Raw genomic sequence first — 20,281 nt, 5'->3', positions numbered from 1 at the left:
AAAACTACGAGATTTGATAAGAGGCATTCTATAAATAGGAACCATAAAAAACGTAAAAGTATATTTTATTTACGTCATATTATGACCTATATCAAATACTATTTGCAACCGTACAATAGTACAAAATTGTAGTACTGCAGTTTGCCATTTTATTTCACCTTTTTTCATATTTTTTTGCTCTTAATCTTAAAACAACTAGCACTCATTAACACACAAATTATAAAATCATGCATCATTCCAGATAATACCAGTTTTTAATTAAGATTTTCAGCAGTATTTAATTAGTATTTGAAGCATGTTTTTTTTATTGGAAAGTCATAGTATTAGTTTTTCCGCTAATATATTCAATTTTATTTTGGATTTTAAAAAGATATACTTTTATCAATGCGTTCTGCAATTTTAATTATCGCTTAAATAAATTTGTCTCGATCTTATTGTCTCGGTTTCAAGGTTCATCGCAAAGTTCTAACTTTTGTCCCGATTTCTAATTTAGTACGGATCAATAGTTTCATTATTTGGAAAATTGCCAGATGGCGCAACATATAAGTATTTATACAGTTCGGGTAAGTTCTAGAATTCTGTAAATCTTGTTTACAGAAAGATCTTACAACAACGCCTATATTTTATTGCTTGCAGTTTTTGTGAGTGAGAAAAATTTTATATGATATAATCAAGTGATTGTGATGATATATATATTTTACACTACAATTTAGCCTATGGAAACAACAAAGCAAGTGTCTTTGCTATTTATATTTAAGTAAAAATAAGTAATATCGAATTACACGACAATAAAGTCAATAAAGGATACACGACAATAAAGTCAATAAAATCAAAATATTCCAAAAAAAATTGCTTAAAAATAACAATTCTTGTAGATAAGGAATAGTGATATTACATGATCTGGCAATCAAAAAAACTGATCAAAGCACTTGAATTCATTTGGATATATTTCCCGAAATTCTAGATTGATTTTATTCCGAAAAATTCTAGGACGGAATACTTAGTGGCCATTTATTACCCTATACTTAAATGGTAATACATCAGGGAGCTTAACGCCAGACTGAGCATGTTTAAAAGGCGATAAAACGCTTTTAAACCGACAGTCTTTCCAGTAAGTAGTTCGGCACAAAGTGCATCTCCTGCGATCTGAGAATGCCCCCCCCCTCGTTCATTTTAAAGGTTAATTTGTACTCGAAACTATGCAAACTGTGTCAACTAGATAGAACGGCTGAATGTTTGATTAGCAATTAACAGCACTGGGAGTGGAATCCTGCGGGAGAGTCTCACCTGCGTCTCACCGAGTACATCTTCAATCTAGGACGCCTTGTTGTACTGGGCTCCGAGTGCTGTTGCAATCTTGATGGCGACTGGCTAATTCGCGTTTCCGACCCTAATTAAATTTGACTTGTAAGACGGTTGTCTCTTGTACTCTTCGTTAATGCATTAGACTACTGTTAAGAGCAACTAATTAACCCACGGTATTAAACGAATATTCAACAACTTATTCCTTATATAAATACAATGTCACTACATAAATTAAAATTTGCTTCACTTTTAAAAATCTCACATTATCAATGTAAATAAAAAAAAACACTGCAAAATGTCTACAGACACTAATATCTCAATTTTAATATTGCTTTTAACCCAACTTAAATAAAAAGAGCATAATGAAATTCTAATAACATTTTTACTTTTTTATAGATTTAATATATTACAAGTGATGAGCATTTAAATGGTCGTCTTTTTTTGGGTAATTCTGTAAAGTTTCTATATTTTTATTTAAAAAATAATTATTTATAGTTGAAAGAAGATTTATTCTCACATTTTTATCCCACTAGCTTATTCTAGACGTCAAACTGTGCGATGTGATAAAAGCGACCACATTACTTTGAAAGCGCAATTTCGCGATTGCAAAAGTCGTGCGAACGGGCATATATAATTTGATTCAACGATATTTACTAAGAGGCGTGAAAACGTTACTTATTTGGTTAACGCTCTCATAATGAATTTGTTTTATTTTAAAAGGGTTAAAAGCACATTCCACTTAAACGTGATAAATACACCCTACCAAAGATAATACCTACCGAGCGGGTATAATTAATACGAATGCCGTTTACGGCGCGTTAATATTTGTTTTAATTAACGTTCTCATTTCCCCGTGATTAATTGGCAATAATTAAACGAATGATATTGTGACTTTTTTACTGTCTGTTGCTACGCACTAATGACGCCCATTGATAATACAAGGCTTCGCGGAGAAGACACGAAGGCGATTTTTCATCGGCGACATTAAGAAAAACGACAACGATTTTTATTAATGTGATACTACACGACCCTCTCGCAGGAGAGTGATGAATTAGAAGGGGGGGACTTATTAAAAAACGATGGCCATTTTTTTTAAATAATTCGCACGTTGGAATTTGCGATAGACTATCCAAATTTATTTTTTCGCTTGGAATATTGATGGTTTGAATGAAGGCTTCGATAATGCTGATGGAAGCGCGATTGAATATTGGTGAATTAATTTATGTGAGTGATGCTCGGTCAGGAGTGTCAACCATCACCCTTACAGTGATAAGGGATTGTGCTAATATAATAAGATAAAAATGTTTTATTACGCTGAAATAAATTAATAATGGGCATCGATCAATGAATACGGAACACTCAAATAAAATAATAATATTATATATATATATTTTATCACCATATTTAATTTGTTCTCATTGTCAAATAATACCACCAAGCTTACTGTATGATCATCTAGATCGTTTGCACGAGAAAATGTCTCCTTTGTCAACGTGCAGAGCCAAATTGTTCAACAACACTACAATGCACGTCCTCAATAAAATCAAGGAACTTGACTGATGCAATGCTCGATTTCGAGTCACTGAAAAATATTATACTTATTTTTACATATATTTGTGAGTCATTATTTTTTTTAATTAATAAAATCAACGAAAGCTACAGAAATGTATTAACTAATGTCGCAAATTTAACTATATGGTATCAACAGCTATAATCTCATTTACAAATAATTTATAACGATTTTGATATTTTATATTTATTAATTATTTATTTATTTATTTATTTATTAAAATTATAACCATCGTGACCTGACAGGCAAACCTAATGCGTCACGATAGTCAAAAGTACTAATACATCATAATACATACAAATATAAACAAGACAAAACAACAGACACAAATCACCTCAACAGGTGTGCATTGTCCCATACGAATTGAACCAAAACTCCATAAGTGCAAGAGAAAATGTCAATATTACTATGGACAGAATTGAGCAGATAAATGGCCTTGGCCAGAGAAGAGTTGGCAAGTGCTCCAGTTCTACACTTAACAGGCAAGAATAGTGGACGCGACCGAGAACTATATCCACCTTCAGGAGCCCACATTTGAAGCTGCTCGAGCACTGAAGGATTGTCTACGATGCCCTTGAGCAATTTCCAGAAGTGTTTAATTACATAAACACTTCTGCGAGTCGACAAAGAAACGTATCCCAGGGTTCCCAAAATAAAAGCACTGGGAAACAAGAACGGATAATACCCGTATTCCTTCAAGTATAAATATCGAAGAAATTTACGTTGTACTTTTTCCAGCTTCAATTCATTACATTGATTCATTACGCCTGGGATCCAAATGATGGAGCTAGTTTCTAGTATGCTGCGGACTAGAGTATCATAAAGAGTGCGCAATACTAAAGTATTCCTGAAGTAACGCGCATTTCTCAAGATAAAACCGAGCATTTTTAAGGATTTGCTATGAGTCTCTGCAATGTGCTGGCTAAATTTCCAACGTTCTTCGAAAGTCACTCCTAAATCCTTAGTTGAAGAAAACCTAACCAGAAAATATCCGCCTAGATGGTATGAATATTTTGCCGGCGTTAACGACCTTGAAAATGAAATTGTGTGACATTTCTTTACACTGAAAGGCAATTGGTTATAGCAAGCCCATTTCCATATAGAGTTGAGATCCTCCTGTAGGTCGAGGGAATCAGAAATCGAATGCATTTTCTTGTAAATTTTCAAGTCATCTGCATATAATAAAAAAATCTGAATGCTCTATTGCTGTTTCTATGTCATTAATGAACAATAAAAACAACAATGGACCCAAATTGGATCCTTGAGGTACTCCATTAGGGGTCTTATATCGTTCTGAAAAAGAGTTATTATACTTGATTTATTATTATAATTAAACAACATTAAAAAACATTTTTTCTATGTTGTGAATATAATGTTTTCTGTGAATTGTGGTTCAATCAGATATCGGAGTTTTGTTAGCGATCCGATTTTCATTTCACGTTTCGCCTTTTTAAAAATATTTTCCTTCCACGCACCACACCGAAAAACTAAATCAATTACGGTTACGTTCCTAAATATCATTTTATAAATTCAATGTGCGACTTTTGACCTTGACAACACTAGCGAATGGCGTTTGATTCAAATTTGCATACAACTCGAAAAGCTGACCGATCTCTCCGCCCCCGTTGGCGGCGGTCATCCGGGGCCCCACTTTCGGTTATTACGTTTGGCCTTAATGAATGGGGTGAAATTATGTTAATTTAAGGATAGGTAGGTAGGTGCCTACACGTGTCCGAGTGGTGTGGGACCTCCGACCTGCCCTACCACCCACCCTTCACTCTGGTGGAAGCTGTGCTTACTAGAGATAGCTTTATAGCCGCCCGGGGGCAACGCCGCCATAAGGCTCGTAGTTAACTTGTATAATTTTGCAATTTGAATAAATACGTGATACATTCTATGTGTGTGTAACTATGGATGGATAGAATATCGCATCTCCCGGCGCTTGTGTGTTGGGGAATTCCCATTCAAATTTTGATGGTGGCACCAAATCACCGACGTCGTCGACACGGCGTTCGAACGTTTTTTGCTCTCTGGCAATGTTCGCAATTCGGCTCTGAACTAGGGGATTTAGAGGTTTTTTCACTCCGGCCCTAGAACTTTCCGAACAGAGCAAATATTTATTCTAAACAAAAAAACTATTTATGCTTTTCGCTTGAACGTGTTTTCTAACCGAGCCAAAATGTATCGTGTTTAAATATATTATACACTCTACTAGTTAGATGATTCATTGAAAAGCTCACATTTAAAACATCAAATAATAATTTACACAAATGCTTATATACATTATCTACGACTTATGTCAAAAAAATCATCGAAATGTCAGCATAAAATATATTTCGGAAAATTTCAAAATATATATATATTTATTACGGACATTGCATATGAGTAATTCAATTTAAATAAAAATATTCTCAAGTTCTTATAATACAAGAACACTCGATTTGGTTAAAGCATAGGTTAAGAGTTAATTTTAGCCCGCAACCCTTCCGTGTTCCTCTAATCTTGTAATCGCTCTTCTCGTTTGTTCTATGTAAATTACGTTGCACCCTTTACACGTCAATTTGTACATTCCTTCTGATTCCAGCCGGAATTGGGTTTTTAGGGTTTGATTTATGAGCCCTGTTTTTGCCTATGTTGAAAATTATCTCGATGCTCCATTCTTGCCATTACGATCGATATACACAATTCAATTAGTTTCAGCAAATATAAAATAATAACAAGTTTTTGATCCAATACTTATTATAATATATACATTCCAAAACTTCGACAGTTATTAAGCAACAATCAGTCAAATTTAACCCTCTAGGACCCGCAAAATTAATAAAACAAATTCGAGCAATTAAATTTAATATAAATTTACGGCCATCTAGCTCGTCTCAGTAATGGCCTAGCTAATATGTCAGGTTACAATTAAACCAGGTGTGTCCCGACACTAACTTTAGATTTGTAGTCAAATTGCCGGATTACCGCTAAGTTTCTGCGCCCCATTTATGGGGATAACTGCCCAGATTTATGCCCTTCTTCGGCTTATACGTACAAAACGCGCGTGCGATTCGCGCAAAACGGCACGAAATCACCGAAACACGCGTTCCGGATTTGCATTTTGACCCACCCTGTGCGTTATGGCAAAACAGACGTGTATGAACCAATTTCGAGAGCAAACCCCCTTGGATACCGCTCGTATAAGTGTTGTGCGACATTTGCATTTTAATCTAAAAGTTAATTAGGACACTAGCGACCGTGACGGTCTTTGAATGACAAATTGCTTTCCAAACTGCGCTTGCAAAGATGAACTTGCTGAATTGCAGTAAAAACCCTTGGACTGTGTTAAGCATTGCTATCTTATTTCTCTGCGTGTGCTATTGTCGAAACCTTTTTGAATTAAGTAGAAAATAGTTTTATCAACAAATGTTTCAAAAATTGAAGTGTCGATAAAAAGCTACTAAATTAAATATAAAAGTCTAGTCACATTGAGTGACTGTCTGTCTTTAAAAGTAAAGTGAATTGGGAATTGAAGCCGCTTGCAACGAAAAGGTAAATCGATACGAATCAATAGAAATCTGGCAGAAAACAGTTTCTTCCGTTCAAATGTGCCAGTCAAGATCGTTGTCTCAGTTACATATTATCCTTAAGTGCAAATGTCTGACTCCATAATCGCCAATTATACGAAAAAGCAAAAATCATATTTCTAGATATAACTGGCTTTTCGCAGAATATAGTCTTTTTATAAGACTGTTAAATATTTTTATATTATGCGCATAAAAAAGTGCTTTCTAGAAAAAAAGTATGCATTTAGAAATCATTTTTTTGATTATATTTAAACGTATTTTAACTTTCAACTACTACTTTTATTTTTCAATCATCGTTTAGCCTTACGCAAACCACTTTGTTCTAATATGAAATTATTCATATTTTACTTCCTTGTAACTCGATACACGTTCCCTTTCACTCGGTAATTAATCAACTTTAAGGAAGTTTATTAGGATACGTGGAATCCTGAAATTAAATAAAACAAATTTGCAACAAAATGACTCATATGAGGCATGAAGGTAAAAATACATTTCTTAGTTTTAATTGAATCAGTAGAAGGCTTTAAAGCTAAGCTTCCTATTTAATCGTGTATATCGCCGCTGTTACTGTATATGTTCAGGCTTGACGAAAGGGGGGAGAGAGGGGACGAATTCCCAGGGCCCTTGATTTTTGAATAGCTCAACTTTGGAAAAAATCATAGCAAGAATCTATTTATAAAAAGTTAAAAACTGACCTCAAATAATGATACTGAACAAAATAAGTAAATAATTTAACACAAACGAAACCGAGTCAAAAAACTACAATCTGTTCCTTTAAATAAAATAATTTATTGTGAAGGTAAAGTACGCTCGGGATAAGGATTCCGGTTTGTTATTGTGTGCGTAAACTGTGTGGCTCAAAACAATTTCGCTCAGAATATTTATTTTTTTTATTTTAAAAGAAAATATATGTTTATTTAACATACATATATCTGCGCTAAGTTGGAAATTTCAACGGACAATTAAAAATATATATATAATCGAAGAAACCAGACATTAATGTCATTAATTAAATATTTGCAAAATTCAAAATCTTTCACTAGTCAAAAAAATAATGAAGTCTTTAGCTATTCTGATTTAATACAGAAAAATAAATAAATAATACAGTTAGTTTCGTGTATATTACCTATTTCTAAAAAAAATCTAGAAAAAACAGTCTCGAATCTATCTTGAAAATATTTTTTTTAATTTGTCATTTCAGTAAAATCATATCGAAATACATTTTTACAAGTAGATATGTATATTCACTGGTAGATATATATTTCCACTAACGAAAATATAATTTAACTGATATATTACTCTAAAATGTCTATGAAACTCAATTTGACAGTTGCCAACCGTTCATTTTATATTTTCAAACCCAAACTATACCTAATGAAAGTTCTAAAACTAATTATAGTTTTAGAACTTTCATTAGGTATAGTCCGAAATACAAACTAAGCCAACTCATCTCTCAGGGGAAAATAAGCGAAAGAATAAGTACAGACAGACATCGCATCTCACTTATTGCTCCACAGTTTGTCTGCATTTCGATAATAAACTATGTTTTAAAAATATGACAGCTATCCTTACTGATATTACTATGGACTTCTAATATAAGAGGGCTGATCAAAGTATTTTTGAATCGAATTTTGGTTAATAGAAGAGCACAAAAACAATTATCACTTCTCAGAAGGCAAAAATTCACGTCAAAAGCAATAATATCGTGTCGGCGCCGTCGCAGTGGGAACGCTCGGTAACGAGCGTTCTCATTGCGACGGCACCGACACGATATTATTGCTTTTGACGTGGATTTTTGATTTCTGAGAAGGGATAATTGTTTTTTGCGCTCTCCTATTGAATAAATTTGGTTTAGATATGCTTTATTCGATTCTCGCTCGTAATATTGCTAAAAAAAGTCCTAATATAAACGCTTGAAAATATAGCGTTTTCACCGCGATGGCACGATTTTATTGCTTTTGACCTGGACTGGAAATTTACTATATGGCAACACTGAGCAGCAAAGAAAACACGACTAATTATCAGGTAAATATTATGAATAAATATTTTTAATGCCTAATTAAAATATTTCGTATAAAATATGTCGCAACGGTATAAAATTTTTATATTTATTTGTAGCATAGAAAGGGTTAACTTAAACTTATTATTATATATTCAAGAAATTATATTACGATGTTAAAAAATATATAAAATGGCATTTTTGTCATGAAGCCCGGAATCATTGCTTTCCCAGGTATATGTTACAGTGCAATTATATTTTTACTAGTATAAATATAATTTCACTAACTCAGACAGTTATAATGTATCAAATAATTGCTTTATAATTTCACTGTTCAGTATCAGAAAAACTATATTTGTTCACAAACGATCTAAAGCTAACTATAGTTTGCACATTTTATTTGACAGACTACATTTGCAAATCGATCTATCGTATATTTTTTATTTAGCTTGATGAACTAACTGATGAAAACAAAAAAGCTTAGCTCATGGTCTATTTACGATACCTATGTATTAAATATATGGAAAGTCTTTTTCTTTTGCAAAGCAATACTAATTATAGTACCACGGAAAGATTTATTTGCAAACGATAAATTATTTTTCAAGCAAGAATGAATAAATCAATGTATATGTTCACTAGTATAAATATAATTTTAAATTATTAACAATTTACTGCTCAGTATCAGTAAAACTGTATTTACACAAAAATTATTGCTGAGCTCTATTTTTATTTATTAAAAAAAAACTAACTTATATTTGTGACAAATATGGTGTAAATATAAACATATGTTTCACCTGATACAGCTGGCAATATTTATTTTAACTTGCCATAAAGACGTTGCCAATGATCTGAATAATAGTAACAGAAAACTATATATGCGCAATTAGCATTAAAATGATCTTATCAAATCAAAATCAAATATTTATTTAATAACTGTGTTTTTTTACTTCGTTAGATTATACACGATGTAAATTAATCTAGATTATTTATTTTGCGTTTCAAATTAGTATCATCGCTCCTAATATATTCACCCTGATTCTCCCTCTAATAAAACAAATTATTAGCATACTTTTCATGTATTTTAATTAAATTAAAAAAAATAAACGAAATTAATGACTTTAACATCCCTTCCACACATTTACATTCCCATCAGGTCCGCAGAGTCACCTTCCAAATATCCCCAGATTAGACCAGCGCAATCTCCATAAACACCAAAAGTCCTGCCTAGTCCCGCTTCATACAATAAAAAATATAACTTTAAAACCATTGTCCTCGCTATGACCGCCAAAATTGCTTTGGCGGTCAAGATTTTACCATTAACTAGTCTCCGTTGTGTGCTGCTCGTTTTAAAACCCACCCATTGTAGAATTCGGTCTATTTAGATGCGTATCACTGTCATGTTTATTAGGTAGCCAAGATAATAAGTTGTACTGCTCTTATTTAAACGACTGCACACACCCTCCGGAGAGATAGCGTCGCTGAATAGAGAAAGGAATTAAATGTAAACAAGCCGATAAAATTAATTAACCCCCTTTGTGTTGTTGTCGCGACACTAATAAGCGTTACATCAAGCACATACGTAATTAGATTGCAACCCTGGATTACTTTTTAATAAAGCACGATCGTTGAACACCGAAAAGACCATCTATGAAGCGCGATATGGAACTAAATATTTCTCGAGGTTCTGAACATAGCTAAAACCGGCGGTTTATAACTCCGATTTTTACTCAAGTTTATGTAAAAGCTCTTTCCCTGGTCACATAAGGCTTTGTCAAATTTTTTTCATAAAAAGTTGAACGCCCTTTTTAATAAAAATGTGTTGCTGTTATAGCTTCGGTATATATTTATCTATTCCGATAATGAATCAAAAAATAATTTAATGTTTTAAGTATAAAAGACTTAAAGTAACCAGAGGCAACAATTTTGAGATTCGAGAAGAATTTATTTAGTTTATATTTGTATGATAAGCATATTATTAGTACATCGTTTCAAGACAGAAATAAAGATAAATAGCTGTAGCTTCTAAGAATTTTCTCTTTAGCTCCAATTGTTTGACTTTAGAAGTGATGAGGAAGTGAAATATATTGCTCACGTAGATAACGTTAATTTATATGTAAATGTAAAAATATTATGAAGCTTGCATTAATATATATTTTTAAGTGAAAATTAGAATCTATAATGATTGTTACTGGTTTAGGTAGGACAAATTTGAATCCACCCCTACATGAAAAGCCACTAAGAAAATTTGTTCCTAAAAAAATGATCGATTATTCTTATCAATCATTTTTCTCGAATATTTTTAAATACTTTACAACCGGTGCATTTACTGCTGCATAAAAACGAGTAGGTCTGTGACATGTATTTTAAAATATGCATGCTTTCTCGGAAGCTTTTAATAAAGGTAGGAAGTATTTGAATGGCAAAAAATGGTTACGATTTTCTTAGCCTCTCTAATCGGCTTTATTTTTGCTTAGATATCCTAAGAATTTCATTAAAAATCAGATAAATTGAAACTGCTTCACGGGGAAATCAGAAGTTTGCAAAAATGTATGGGGGCTTTTCACAGAGCTACGCCAAAAAAATCCTGTCGGCGAACTTAAATCTCGTATTGCATGAAATTTAAAATAAAAAAAGTCGCAATGGTTCTATTTACAATTTTCTCTACGATTCAGGTTTAAATAATTCGATAATAAAAGTTTGTTTGCTTTAACGATCATTTAGTTTCCTATTTAATAATAAAATAAAGATATCTACTAATATTTTTTTAATTATCAAAATTCTCAATAAAATCTTATAGTGAAACTGAGAATTCCCTTTTCTCAAGAAATAGAAAACATCAAAAACCATAATGCTTGTCCATAAAAAAGTAAACGTAGTTTTACGTTAAAAACCTAAATATGAATTTCATTTATGCACTTTTATACATAGGAGATGAAAAATAGCAAAGGACGGATCATTCCGATTGTGCTAAAGCTTTCTATTACAAATAGTTAAATGGTAAAAAAAACTTAAACATAAATGTTTCTTGTACAACACAGGTAGCAGACAAGCATTTATTATAATGATGATCTACCAGCCTCAGCTAAGTATGTACATAGGAAGGATTTTCAAGAAGCTCAAAAGGCGTTGGGTCACCGATAATGAAATTTCTAGTAATGTAGTCGAGTGCATATACAAATAAGAATATGGATTAAGAAGAACCGTTTACGTTCACTTAAAATGCAAAAAAAAAATATGAAGGAAAGATAATGTTCACAACTATAAAAATGGATGTCATCCTCTTTTTGCGTTTTTGCAGCAGACATGTTAATTTAATGGATCATGATGTCCAAATGAAAAATACAATAAACATTTCTTTAAATACATAAGTAAAACATATAAAAATTATAAGAGAACAAGCACAAATCACTTCAACAGGTGTGAAATGGATTATACGAACAGAACCAACTTACCATATGTGCACTTAATGCACCGTGTTGATCAGTTGGAATGCCAATGCCTGAGAAAAGTTGGCAAGTGCTCCAGTCCTAACACTTTACAGATAAAAATAGAGAACTCTACCGAGATTACCACATTTGGGGCTGCTTGAGCACCAAAGGCGTGTCAACTACGCTTCTGAGCAATTACCAAAATCACTGGGAAACAAAAATGGATAGTTTAAATACCAACGAAATTTACGCTGTACTTTTTGAAGCTGCAATTCATTACATTGACTCATGAAATACAAATAATGGAACATGAGACAACACCATGAGAAACCTTTTAATGGCTTAAGTCACAAGGTACGCGCCACAAATCAGAAAGGATTAATATATCTGGCACTATGAGAAGAAATAACACGAGCATTCGGGTTTATCCTCAAAAGCGGCCGTTTGTCCGTATTAAAGATTTTTTTTGACACTACTGACATCTAGGCTTGGACATCCCTTCGGAGTTTTCAAGGCAACAGTATTTATATTTACATATGCCCATTTTCATGGATTTCACTTTTTATTTCAACATAGAATATTTATAATTTTCTATACGATTTATAAAATAACCATATGTATTCGTTATCACTTTCAACATAAATCATATTATACTTAAAACATAAAATTTTGGCAATTCCCATAAATAAAAAAATTATTAAAAAATATATCTCTCACCTGAAGTGCACGTTGAGCACGCACACAGTCATCCAGACGCTGAGCGACACCAGTATCATAGTGAACAGCAGATATTTTCCTAGCAACGGTATGGCCAAAGAAGTCGGCGGAATGATCTCAGCCAGGAGCAGGAAGAACACAGTCAAGGACAGGAGTATCGATATACACAAAGTAATCTGAAAAGCCCTAGTGAACTTAAAACACCCATTCGGACCATACGCCGTAAACTCTGCGCATTAGTCATTGCAACTTGCAATTTTCCACTATGATAATATTTCCATAATAATTATATTTATGACTTAAAAGACTGTTACAATATATTGATGTATAGTTTTTATACGAATTCAACAAACATGTATATTTGGCAACATCGATAATAATGATTCCTCTTTTACTAATAATAAATCCTTGTTTGATTAACAATAAATATTTGAACATTTAATATGTACAACACAAAATACATTTAACACTAAGCAACATATATTTTATTATACATGATTTGAATGATTGTGAATCTGTATGATAAAAGCATTCAGATGAGTGACATATATAGCAATATAATTAATAACAACATAACATTGTAAAACCTAAAACTATTTTTAAGGGCATCTAAATATTTTTCTTTACCAGTTAACCGGTTTGCTATGATTATTTTATTATGTAAATAATAGTAACTGAAAACAAATAATATAATTTTAATTTTCAATAAAGTCTTGTAAAAAATATTTTTGTAAAAACAACGAATGAATTAACGATGATCATTAAAATATGTGACATATTGAATCAGTGAATCATAAAAACGTAAACCATACAAAATCAGACAAATTTCATTGTTACGAAAAAAAACAACCCTGTTAGAATAAAAGTTAAATTAAACTCATAGAATAAAGAAAATTATATATTATTGACTATTATTTAACACAACTGGTCTGTTTGATTGTTTTGAACATGGTTGTGTGAGGTCTTATATTTATAATCAAGCATATTTACACAATTATTTAATTAAAATTAAATTAAAGACATAACTTAATACATATGATAATGTAGACATATACAAAAAAATATAAATATTTTTTTTAAATTAATAAATATGCTCATAATTATAAATAAAAAAACTTTTCAGTTTACTTGAGTAAACTGAAAAGTTTACGTTTAAGTTAAGTAACAGTGATATGTTCGATCTAGATTCTAGACATCAAAATTAGAATATTATATTTCAGGGCTAATTAAATGGTTAAAAACAGTATAAACTAATAAAAATGAAATACAAATAAACTATAGAGGATACTAAAGTTAAACTAAAATAAAACCGGTTTACTGGTCATCAATAAACGGATAACTAAAGTTAAAGTCATTGTGGTTGTTCTATATATCTAGTAACAAATACGCTAGTATGTTGTTATAACTATATTTAATAAATAATAAAAAATAACGCTAATGGTTGTTTAATGAAAAGCTGCAAGGGACAAACATAATACACAAACGTTTAGGCTACATTGATTTTTGGTCCAACGAGGCAAGGAAATTTACGAATTTCGAAAATTCACTTTGGGGCTTAGCAGGCAACTCTATGGGCAATCCCAAAATGGTACAAATTATTTAATATTTAGTTGTGTTAGCATGTTTTAACTTAATTTAGTTGACACTTTTAAATAGTAAGATCTCTTTATCCGAATATTGTCATAAGACCCCGCTACAACTAACAGATTATTAACGTTGCAGTAATTCAAAGTCAGTAATATCTTAAGAACTGAAGACTTCGTAACCAAACTAAAAATTCTAGTACATAAATTAGTAACCCCAATTTTTTATTATTAAATAAAATAAAAAAATCCACTCTGGTAAAGGTATGCAATTAAAATCGCATAAGGATTATTTAATTTTGCTTATGACAAATCGCAAAACATTTCAAAAGTCTATAACGTTAATATCGGCAAGAATTTGCAAAAGTTTTAATTGATTCTATGTCCATTCTATGAAATAACATTCAAAAGACCCTTAAAAATTAATAATTTTTCCTTAAGTTAAAACATGAAAAATTTTCAACAAATTTATAATTTGTATTATTTATATAAGATTACACAATCGATTTCTTGGTTCTAGGACGGTTTCCTACTCTGAAACTCTGTTTTAGTATCTTAAGGTTCGATCATTATATAATCCATAATCTATATAAGCATTTAAAAAATATTTTCATATTATATCTATAATTATATAATGCTGAACCTTATTTAAACTAAATATAACAACGTATTATCCATATATAACTAGACGATCACAGATAGGTAACAGTAACAAGCTGGGTTCCTGAAACACACACAAATTACCTGAAAACAAACAAGGGATAACTACAGTACATTTACTGTGTGAAAGCAACAGGTAAACCACACATGTTTTTTTAGGCATTATAATTATGTTCAATATATAGTTATTAAATTCTCATTTTGTGATTTATCAGCGATCAACAATCGAAAGCCGCAAAGCTCTCGCCCATTTATCATGCTACATGCTATCACATTTAATATGGTGACAATATTGTGATACATTTTTTCAATTATTTACTTGTCACTATTTAACAACACAGACCTTTTTATAAAGTCTGAACATATAAAACAAATAACTCTTCGCTAATTAACTATACCTTTTCTCCAGAGTCTGAAGGCAAATAAAATACCAAAACTGTCAAAAATGTTATTCCAACGCACGGTATAATTAGATTGACAGTATAGAATAAAGTCTTTCTTCTCATTGTCAATTTAAATGTTATATCTAAAACAAATATTGATAAAATTAATATAAAACACAAAAGTATACGCTAAACTTTTGAATTAATAATAACCTGAAAATGGTTCTTTACAGCATGGATAAAACTCTTCATTCCTCGTTGCTGGAACTTCTAAGATATCCCACTCCACTGATAGATAAAATTCACTCAAATCAATACCTACGTGCACTAAATTACTGCCAGGTACTTGTCCCATATGTTTCAAATCAACCTAAAAATACACCAGCGCGTTATTAATGATTTATAATTTATTAAATACGATAAAGTACCTGTATTCCATTATAAGTCCAAGATCCAAATTTCATAAAACATGTCTGTTCGTCGAATGGAAAATATTCGACGTTTATCTCACAAGACGATTTGTAAATAGCAGGCGGCTTCCAAAATACTTCACCTGTATATTTTAGAGTAGCTTTCGTCATCAATGTTACCTGAAATAAATAAAAATCGTATTATATATACAAGTGAATCTGTTTAAAAATGCTGGCACTCTCAATTAGTGTAGCGATTCAATATTTACACACTATAATTGTAACTGAAGTGCTGGGTGTATTTTTATCTCATCAAAACTGATATTGCCATTTCAGCATTGATTTATTAATTAACCCAGTGATAAAAAATGCATTTTCATATCAATCATTCGTTTATATTTTCAGCTCTTCTAGCATTGCAATTTATAAATCCTGATAGATACAGATTTTGATGTTTAAATTGCAAATTGCGCATATATTCATAGTATACAAATATTTAATAATTACCTTCTTACGTGCAAATACATTTTTGATTTGTTTGTTATGTTAAATATGATTCAATGAAATGAAAATCATATTAAATTATTGCATAACCATGACAACCATATACTGACTATTGATAATTATTTAAATATGTATCGTACCCATTGATTTTTTCTATTACTCGAATATTGTATAAGATAATCCAAAAATATTTGTAACGGTCAGTAGTGCTTTGGCCGCTGATACCTAAATACGTATTTTGTTATATATATGTTGAAGCACATCTAGACTCCATATTCTAATATTTAAAAAAATTGGCCATAAAATTTACGATGGAATTTTTTTTACTAATTAAACAATTTATACAAATGCATGTAATATGAATTTCTTGATAAAAATTCGGCAACTACAGCCACTAAAAACATTTGTGAAGTAATAGGTGATTCATTAGATATCCGTAAATGTCAAAGATAGATTAAAAAAATTCGAATGGTAAAAACAACATCAAGACCAGCAAAGATAGACGATGATGTCTTAGCTACAGAAATGGAAAACGTCAAACTATCCATCAGCTGGGCGAGAAACTAGACCAGTCCTATTTAACAATGCAGACACATTAATAAAATTGCTTGGATACAAAGCGTATGGTTATCACACGAATTGAGCAAAAAAAAACAAGTCGGCGCATATCCCCATATCCCAAGAGCTGATCGCTTTTTCTCGATTATTTGATTTAACGGAAAAGATAAATGATTACTGTACGACAATTATCGTCGTATAAGACAGTGTTAATCCAAAGGATAAATAACAAAACATACACCAAAGCCTGGAACCACTGTCAATAAAGTGATTTTGCGTGTGTAGTGGGATTGCAAAGGGATTGTGCATTACGAAACTCTTAAGTCTGGAGAAACAATAACAGCAATTTGCTCAGCTGAATCGTTTACACGATAAAATAAACATAGTTCTACAACACAACAATGCGTGTTCTCATCTGGTGAAATTGACTCTCGATAAAATCAAGAAACTTCGTTGAAATGTTTTCTCATCCATTTTATTCTCGAGACCATGTTTCTTCGGACTACTATTTATTTCGATTGATGCAACACTTCCTAGACGTAAAAAGAATTCAAAATGCAGATGATTTGAAAACTATCGGAATAATTTGCATCAAAGCCTCCAACATATAATGCTAATGGAATTTAAAAAATGATATTTATATTATATTTTGAATTACTAAAATAAAAATAAACATTTAAATGTGATTTTATTGCATTAAAAAAATGCCACTCATTTTGAAATTACTTAATATCAGGCGCGTACGATAAGATACATTCCCTTTCGCTCGCTCGCGTGTTAAGTGACGAGAGTAAGTGAGGGATAAGGGCGTGCGTTACATGCGTTCCGCACGCCCACTTCTTATCATAACAGTTTTTGAAGCAATATTTAAAAAAAAATAACTAAGATTAGAAAATTACAATTTATTTTAGACATTTTGCATAAAAGCAAAATATTTTACTGTTTTTATTTTAAAATAATATTTTTTATAAAAATAAAACTCGTGTTTTTATAAGCTGTTTATGAATGCCTAAAAATGATTTATGCTACAAGATTAGAACCTTAACTCGTATATTCCTTGTAAAGACAAATATATGAAAAATAAAAATGATTTTCTATTGACTTGCAACAATTATTTGCAATATTATTTTTAGGAAAGTTTTGTGTATACAATATTAATAAAAGTATCAGGTACTGAAAGCCGTTTTAATGTATATATTGCAGTTATTAGATAGTATTGAGTTTTATAATAATTAGACATAATAAAAATAGGATAATTTGAATGAGTAATATATAACATAATTGTTCATAAAATAAATTGTTTATGCATTAATATTGGACAGTTAGATGTGGTAAACAAGCATTGATCAGAACAGTGAACACCCCATTAATAACTCTCTGCAACGAATCCTTTTTAAAGTAACAATGCGAAGATTTATCTTACATAAATACACAAGCAGCTTGTTTTATGGAACAAAGTGTATATTTAACGCACATATCTCTCAAAATAATTCCCTGTTAAATAGCACCCTAATAAAAATAAAATAAATATAAATACATGTGTTACAAATGAATAATTTTATTTTATATCAAATTATTCAGATAAATAATATTATTTATTAACTAGTAAATAAAAATACTAACCTCATAATTTCCATCCCAATTGTTATACAAGACAATATCCGGCAACCAAATGTGTTCTGAAGGGACATACAACATTTCGACTCCACCATATTCTTCAGGATCCCATCGAAGTTTATAATCGAACCATTTCTATACAAACAAACCATAACACATTTAGTTATACATAGAGAAATAAAAATTCTCACATAATAGCATAAACAATTTATTATATTTGACATACTTGCTCAACCCAAAGATTGGTAGTCATTACTTGATTCTTCAAATTCACCTCCATCAACTGACTCAATTTTAAACCCAACCATACTGTCAAGGTTTCGGTGTTGTTGATCACTGGTCTTATCAGCCGGTTGTAATTACTGAGCAAATCATCGTATAGCCTTTTTGCGTCAGGGTTAGCCTCAATATGCTTTACGGTGCCTGAAAATAATATTTTGGTGCATTTAGTATAAATTTCTATATCATATAATCATAATATGTAAAATCTACGAGGCATGTTTTGTTGTTTTGAAACGTTTTAATACGATAAACGAATGGTATAGACCTGAAAGACCTGGATTAAAATCGCAAATCGATGGCTTAAAGTGTAAAATTGCTAACTCCATATTTAACAACCTTACAGGAGAAACAAAGACTAAATAGACAACTTGAAAATAGGAATATAAAACAATGTCTCAAGTTTGTAGTGTTTCATTGGATCATTTTTGAGATAGCAATTTTTTGAGCGTGTGTATTTCGTTTATAGGTACAAGATTGTTAAGTCATTTTTACCCAAAAGTGGAGTTAACAAATTTATACTTTAGGCCATCGATACGTACTTAATCTCAAGTTATGATTTCAATCGATCATCGTAGCTTAGGTTTAACTAGATTTTCCTAATCTAACGGAGGAGTATCGTGATAATTAATTAAAACCGAGCTAGATTGTACATATTAGGCATAAAAATTTTTTATAATGAGCTACTTCAGCTTATAGAGAATATCTTTATTCAACAACAACAAAAATACGTACTCACACGTGACCTAATCTGAAAATATGCATTTGCAGTACTACAGACAAATAAATCATTATTGGCGTTGATATAAGAACGTGTTTAAATACAATTTTTTTTATAAAAATTACTTACGAATTGAAAAAATGTAATATTTTATGAATTTGTGGAGGACTTAAAACAATAATTTATTTACATTAGATCATATGATAAAAATATTTTAGGTTAAGTAATTCAAGCCTTTAAAAATAGGTATTTTTATTATGAAATATAGTCTTTCTGATTTAATAAATTGTTCAACTGAAATTACAGAATGTGAAAAAAACTTCTTGTTGAAAAATTTAAAAAATATATCAAAGATAGAAGTATCTGCTTAAAATAAAATATCCTTCTTTTTTATTATTAGTCATAAATTATACAAAACAGATTAAACTACAAATGTAAATTTGCTACATATTCCAAAACTGCGTTTATGTCAGTTATCTATTCTTGCGATTATATCTTTATATAGTAATAAAAGTTATATAAAAAATTGTTTTAATTTAAAGATATACATATATCATTATAATCTTAAGCTATGTTTTAATACTATATATACTTACAATGCGATCCCCTGACGACGAGAAACACTAAGAATATTTTTATAAAACAACCCATGTTGTTCTCACTGCGTCTTCATGCTTAAAATCTTTTAAAATAACATAAAGGATTATGATTAGTTACTTTTCAATAATTTAATATTAAGCGTGATGGATGTCGGTAGTATTGACAGCTGCTTACGTATTGTTTTTTTCCCTCAGAGCCTTTGGAGGCTTTCGCGCGTGCTTTCCATCCTAAGGCAGAACGCCCACTGACACTGTTCGGTCCATGCAGCATCGTCTTGTGTATACGAATCGATAAAGCTTTTGCGCGCATCAGAGCGCTTGCGTTGAACCTCGCTATTTCGAAAATATCACGTGGAAATTTCCTGGTCAAAATGTGGTG

The 20,281-nt window shown here is 31.1% G+C and overlaps 1 protein-coding gene across 2 annotated transcripts in view; it reads right to left on the bottom strand.

Annotated features, from left to right (window-relative positions):
- nAChRbeta2 (nicotinic acetylcholine receptor beta2) overlaps positions 1–20,281 on the bottom strand; it is a 55,372-nt gene extending 35,091 nt beyond the window's left edge. The window contains exons 1-8 of one of the 2 annotated variants that reach the window (XM_088186938.1): positions 20,078–20,281; positions 19,900–19,985; positions 18,530–18,726; positions 18,310–18,438; positions 15,643–15,804; positions 15,428–15,584; positions 15,230–15,357; positions 12,589–12,764 (exon numbers count right to left, since the gene is read on the bottom strand). In XM_088186938.1, the coding sequence (XP_088043064.1) occupies positions 12,589–12,764; positions 15,230–15,357; positions 15,428–15,584; positions 15,643–15,804; positions 18,310–18,438; positions 18,530–18,726; positions 19,900–19,954 (1,004 nt within the window). In that variant the 5' untranslated portion in view covers positions 19,955–19,985; positions 20,078–20,281. The remainder of the gene's footprint in view (positions 1–12,588; positions 12,765–15,229; positions 15,358–15,427; positions 15,585–15,642; positions 15,805–18,309; positions 18,439–18,529; positions 18,727–19,899; positions 19,986–20,077) is intronic. The other variant, XM_088186927.1, reaches the window with a different exon arrangement.

Source organism: Plectrocnemia conspersa, unplaced genomic scaffold (genome assembly GCF_051122295.1).
Source record: "Plectrocnemia conspersa isolate PC_06_02 unplaced genomic scaffold, ASM5112229v1 ptg000001l, whole genome shotgun sequence".
Lineage (NCBI taxonomy): Eukaryota > Metazoa > Arthropoda > Insecta > Trichoptera > Polycentropodidae > Plectrocnemia > Plectrocnemia conspersa.
Note: the sequence above shows the minus strand (reverse complement) of the source record. Positions and strands in the feature narration are given on the sequence as shown.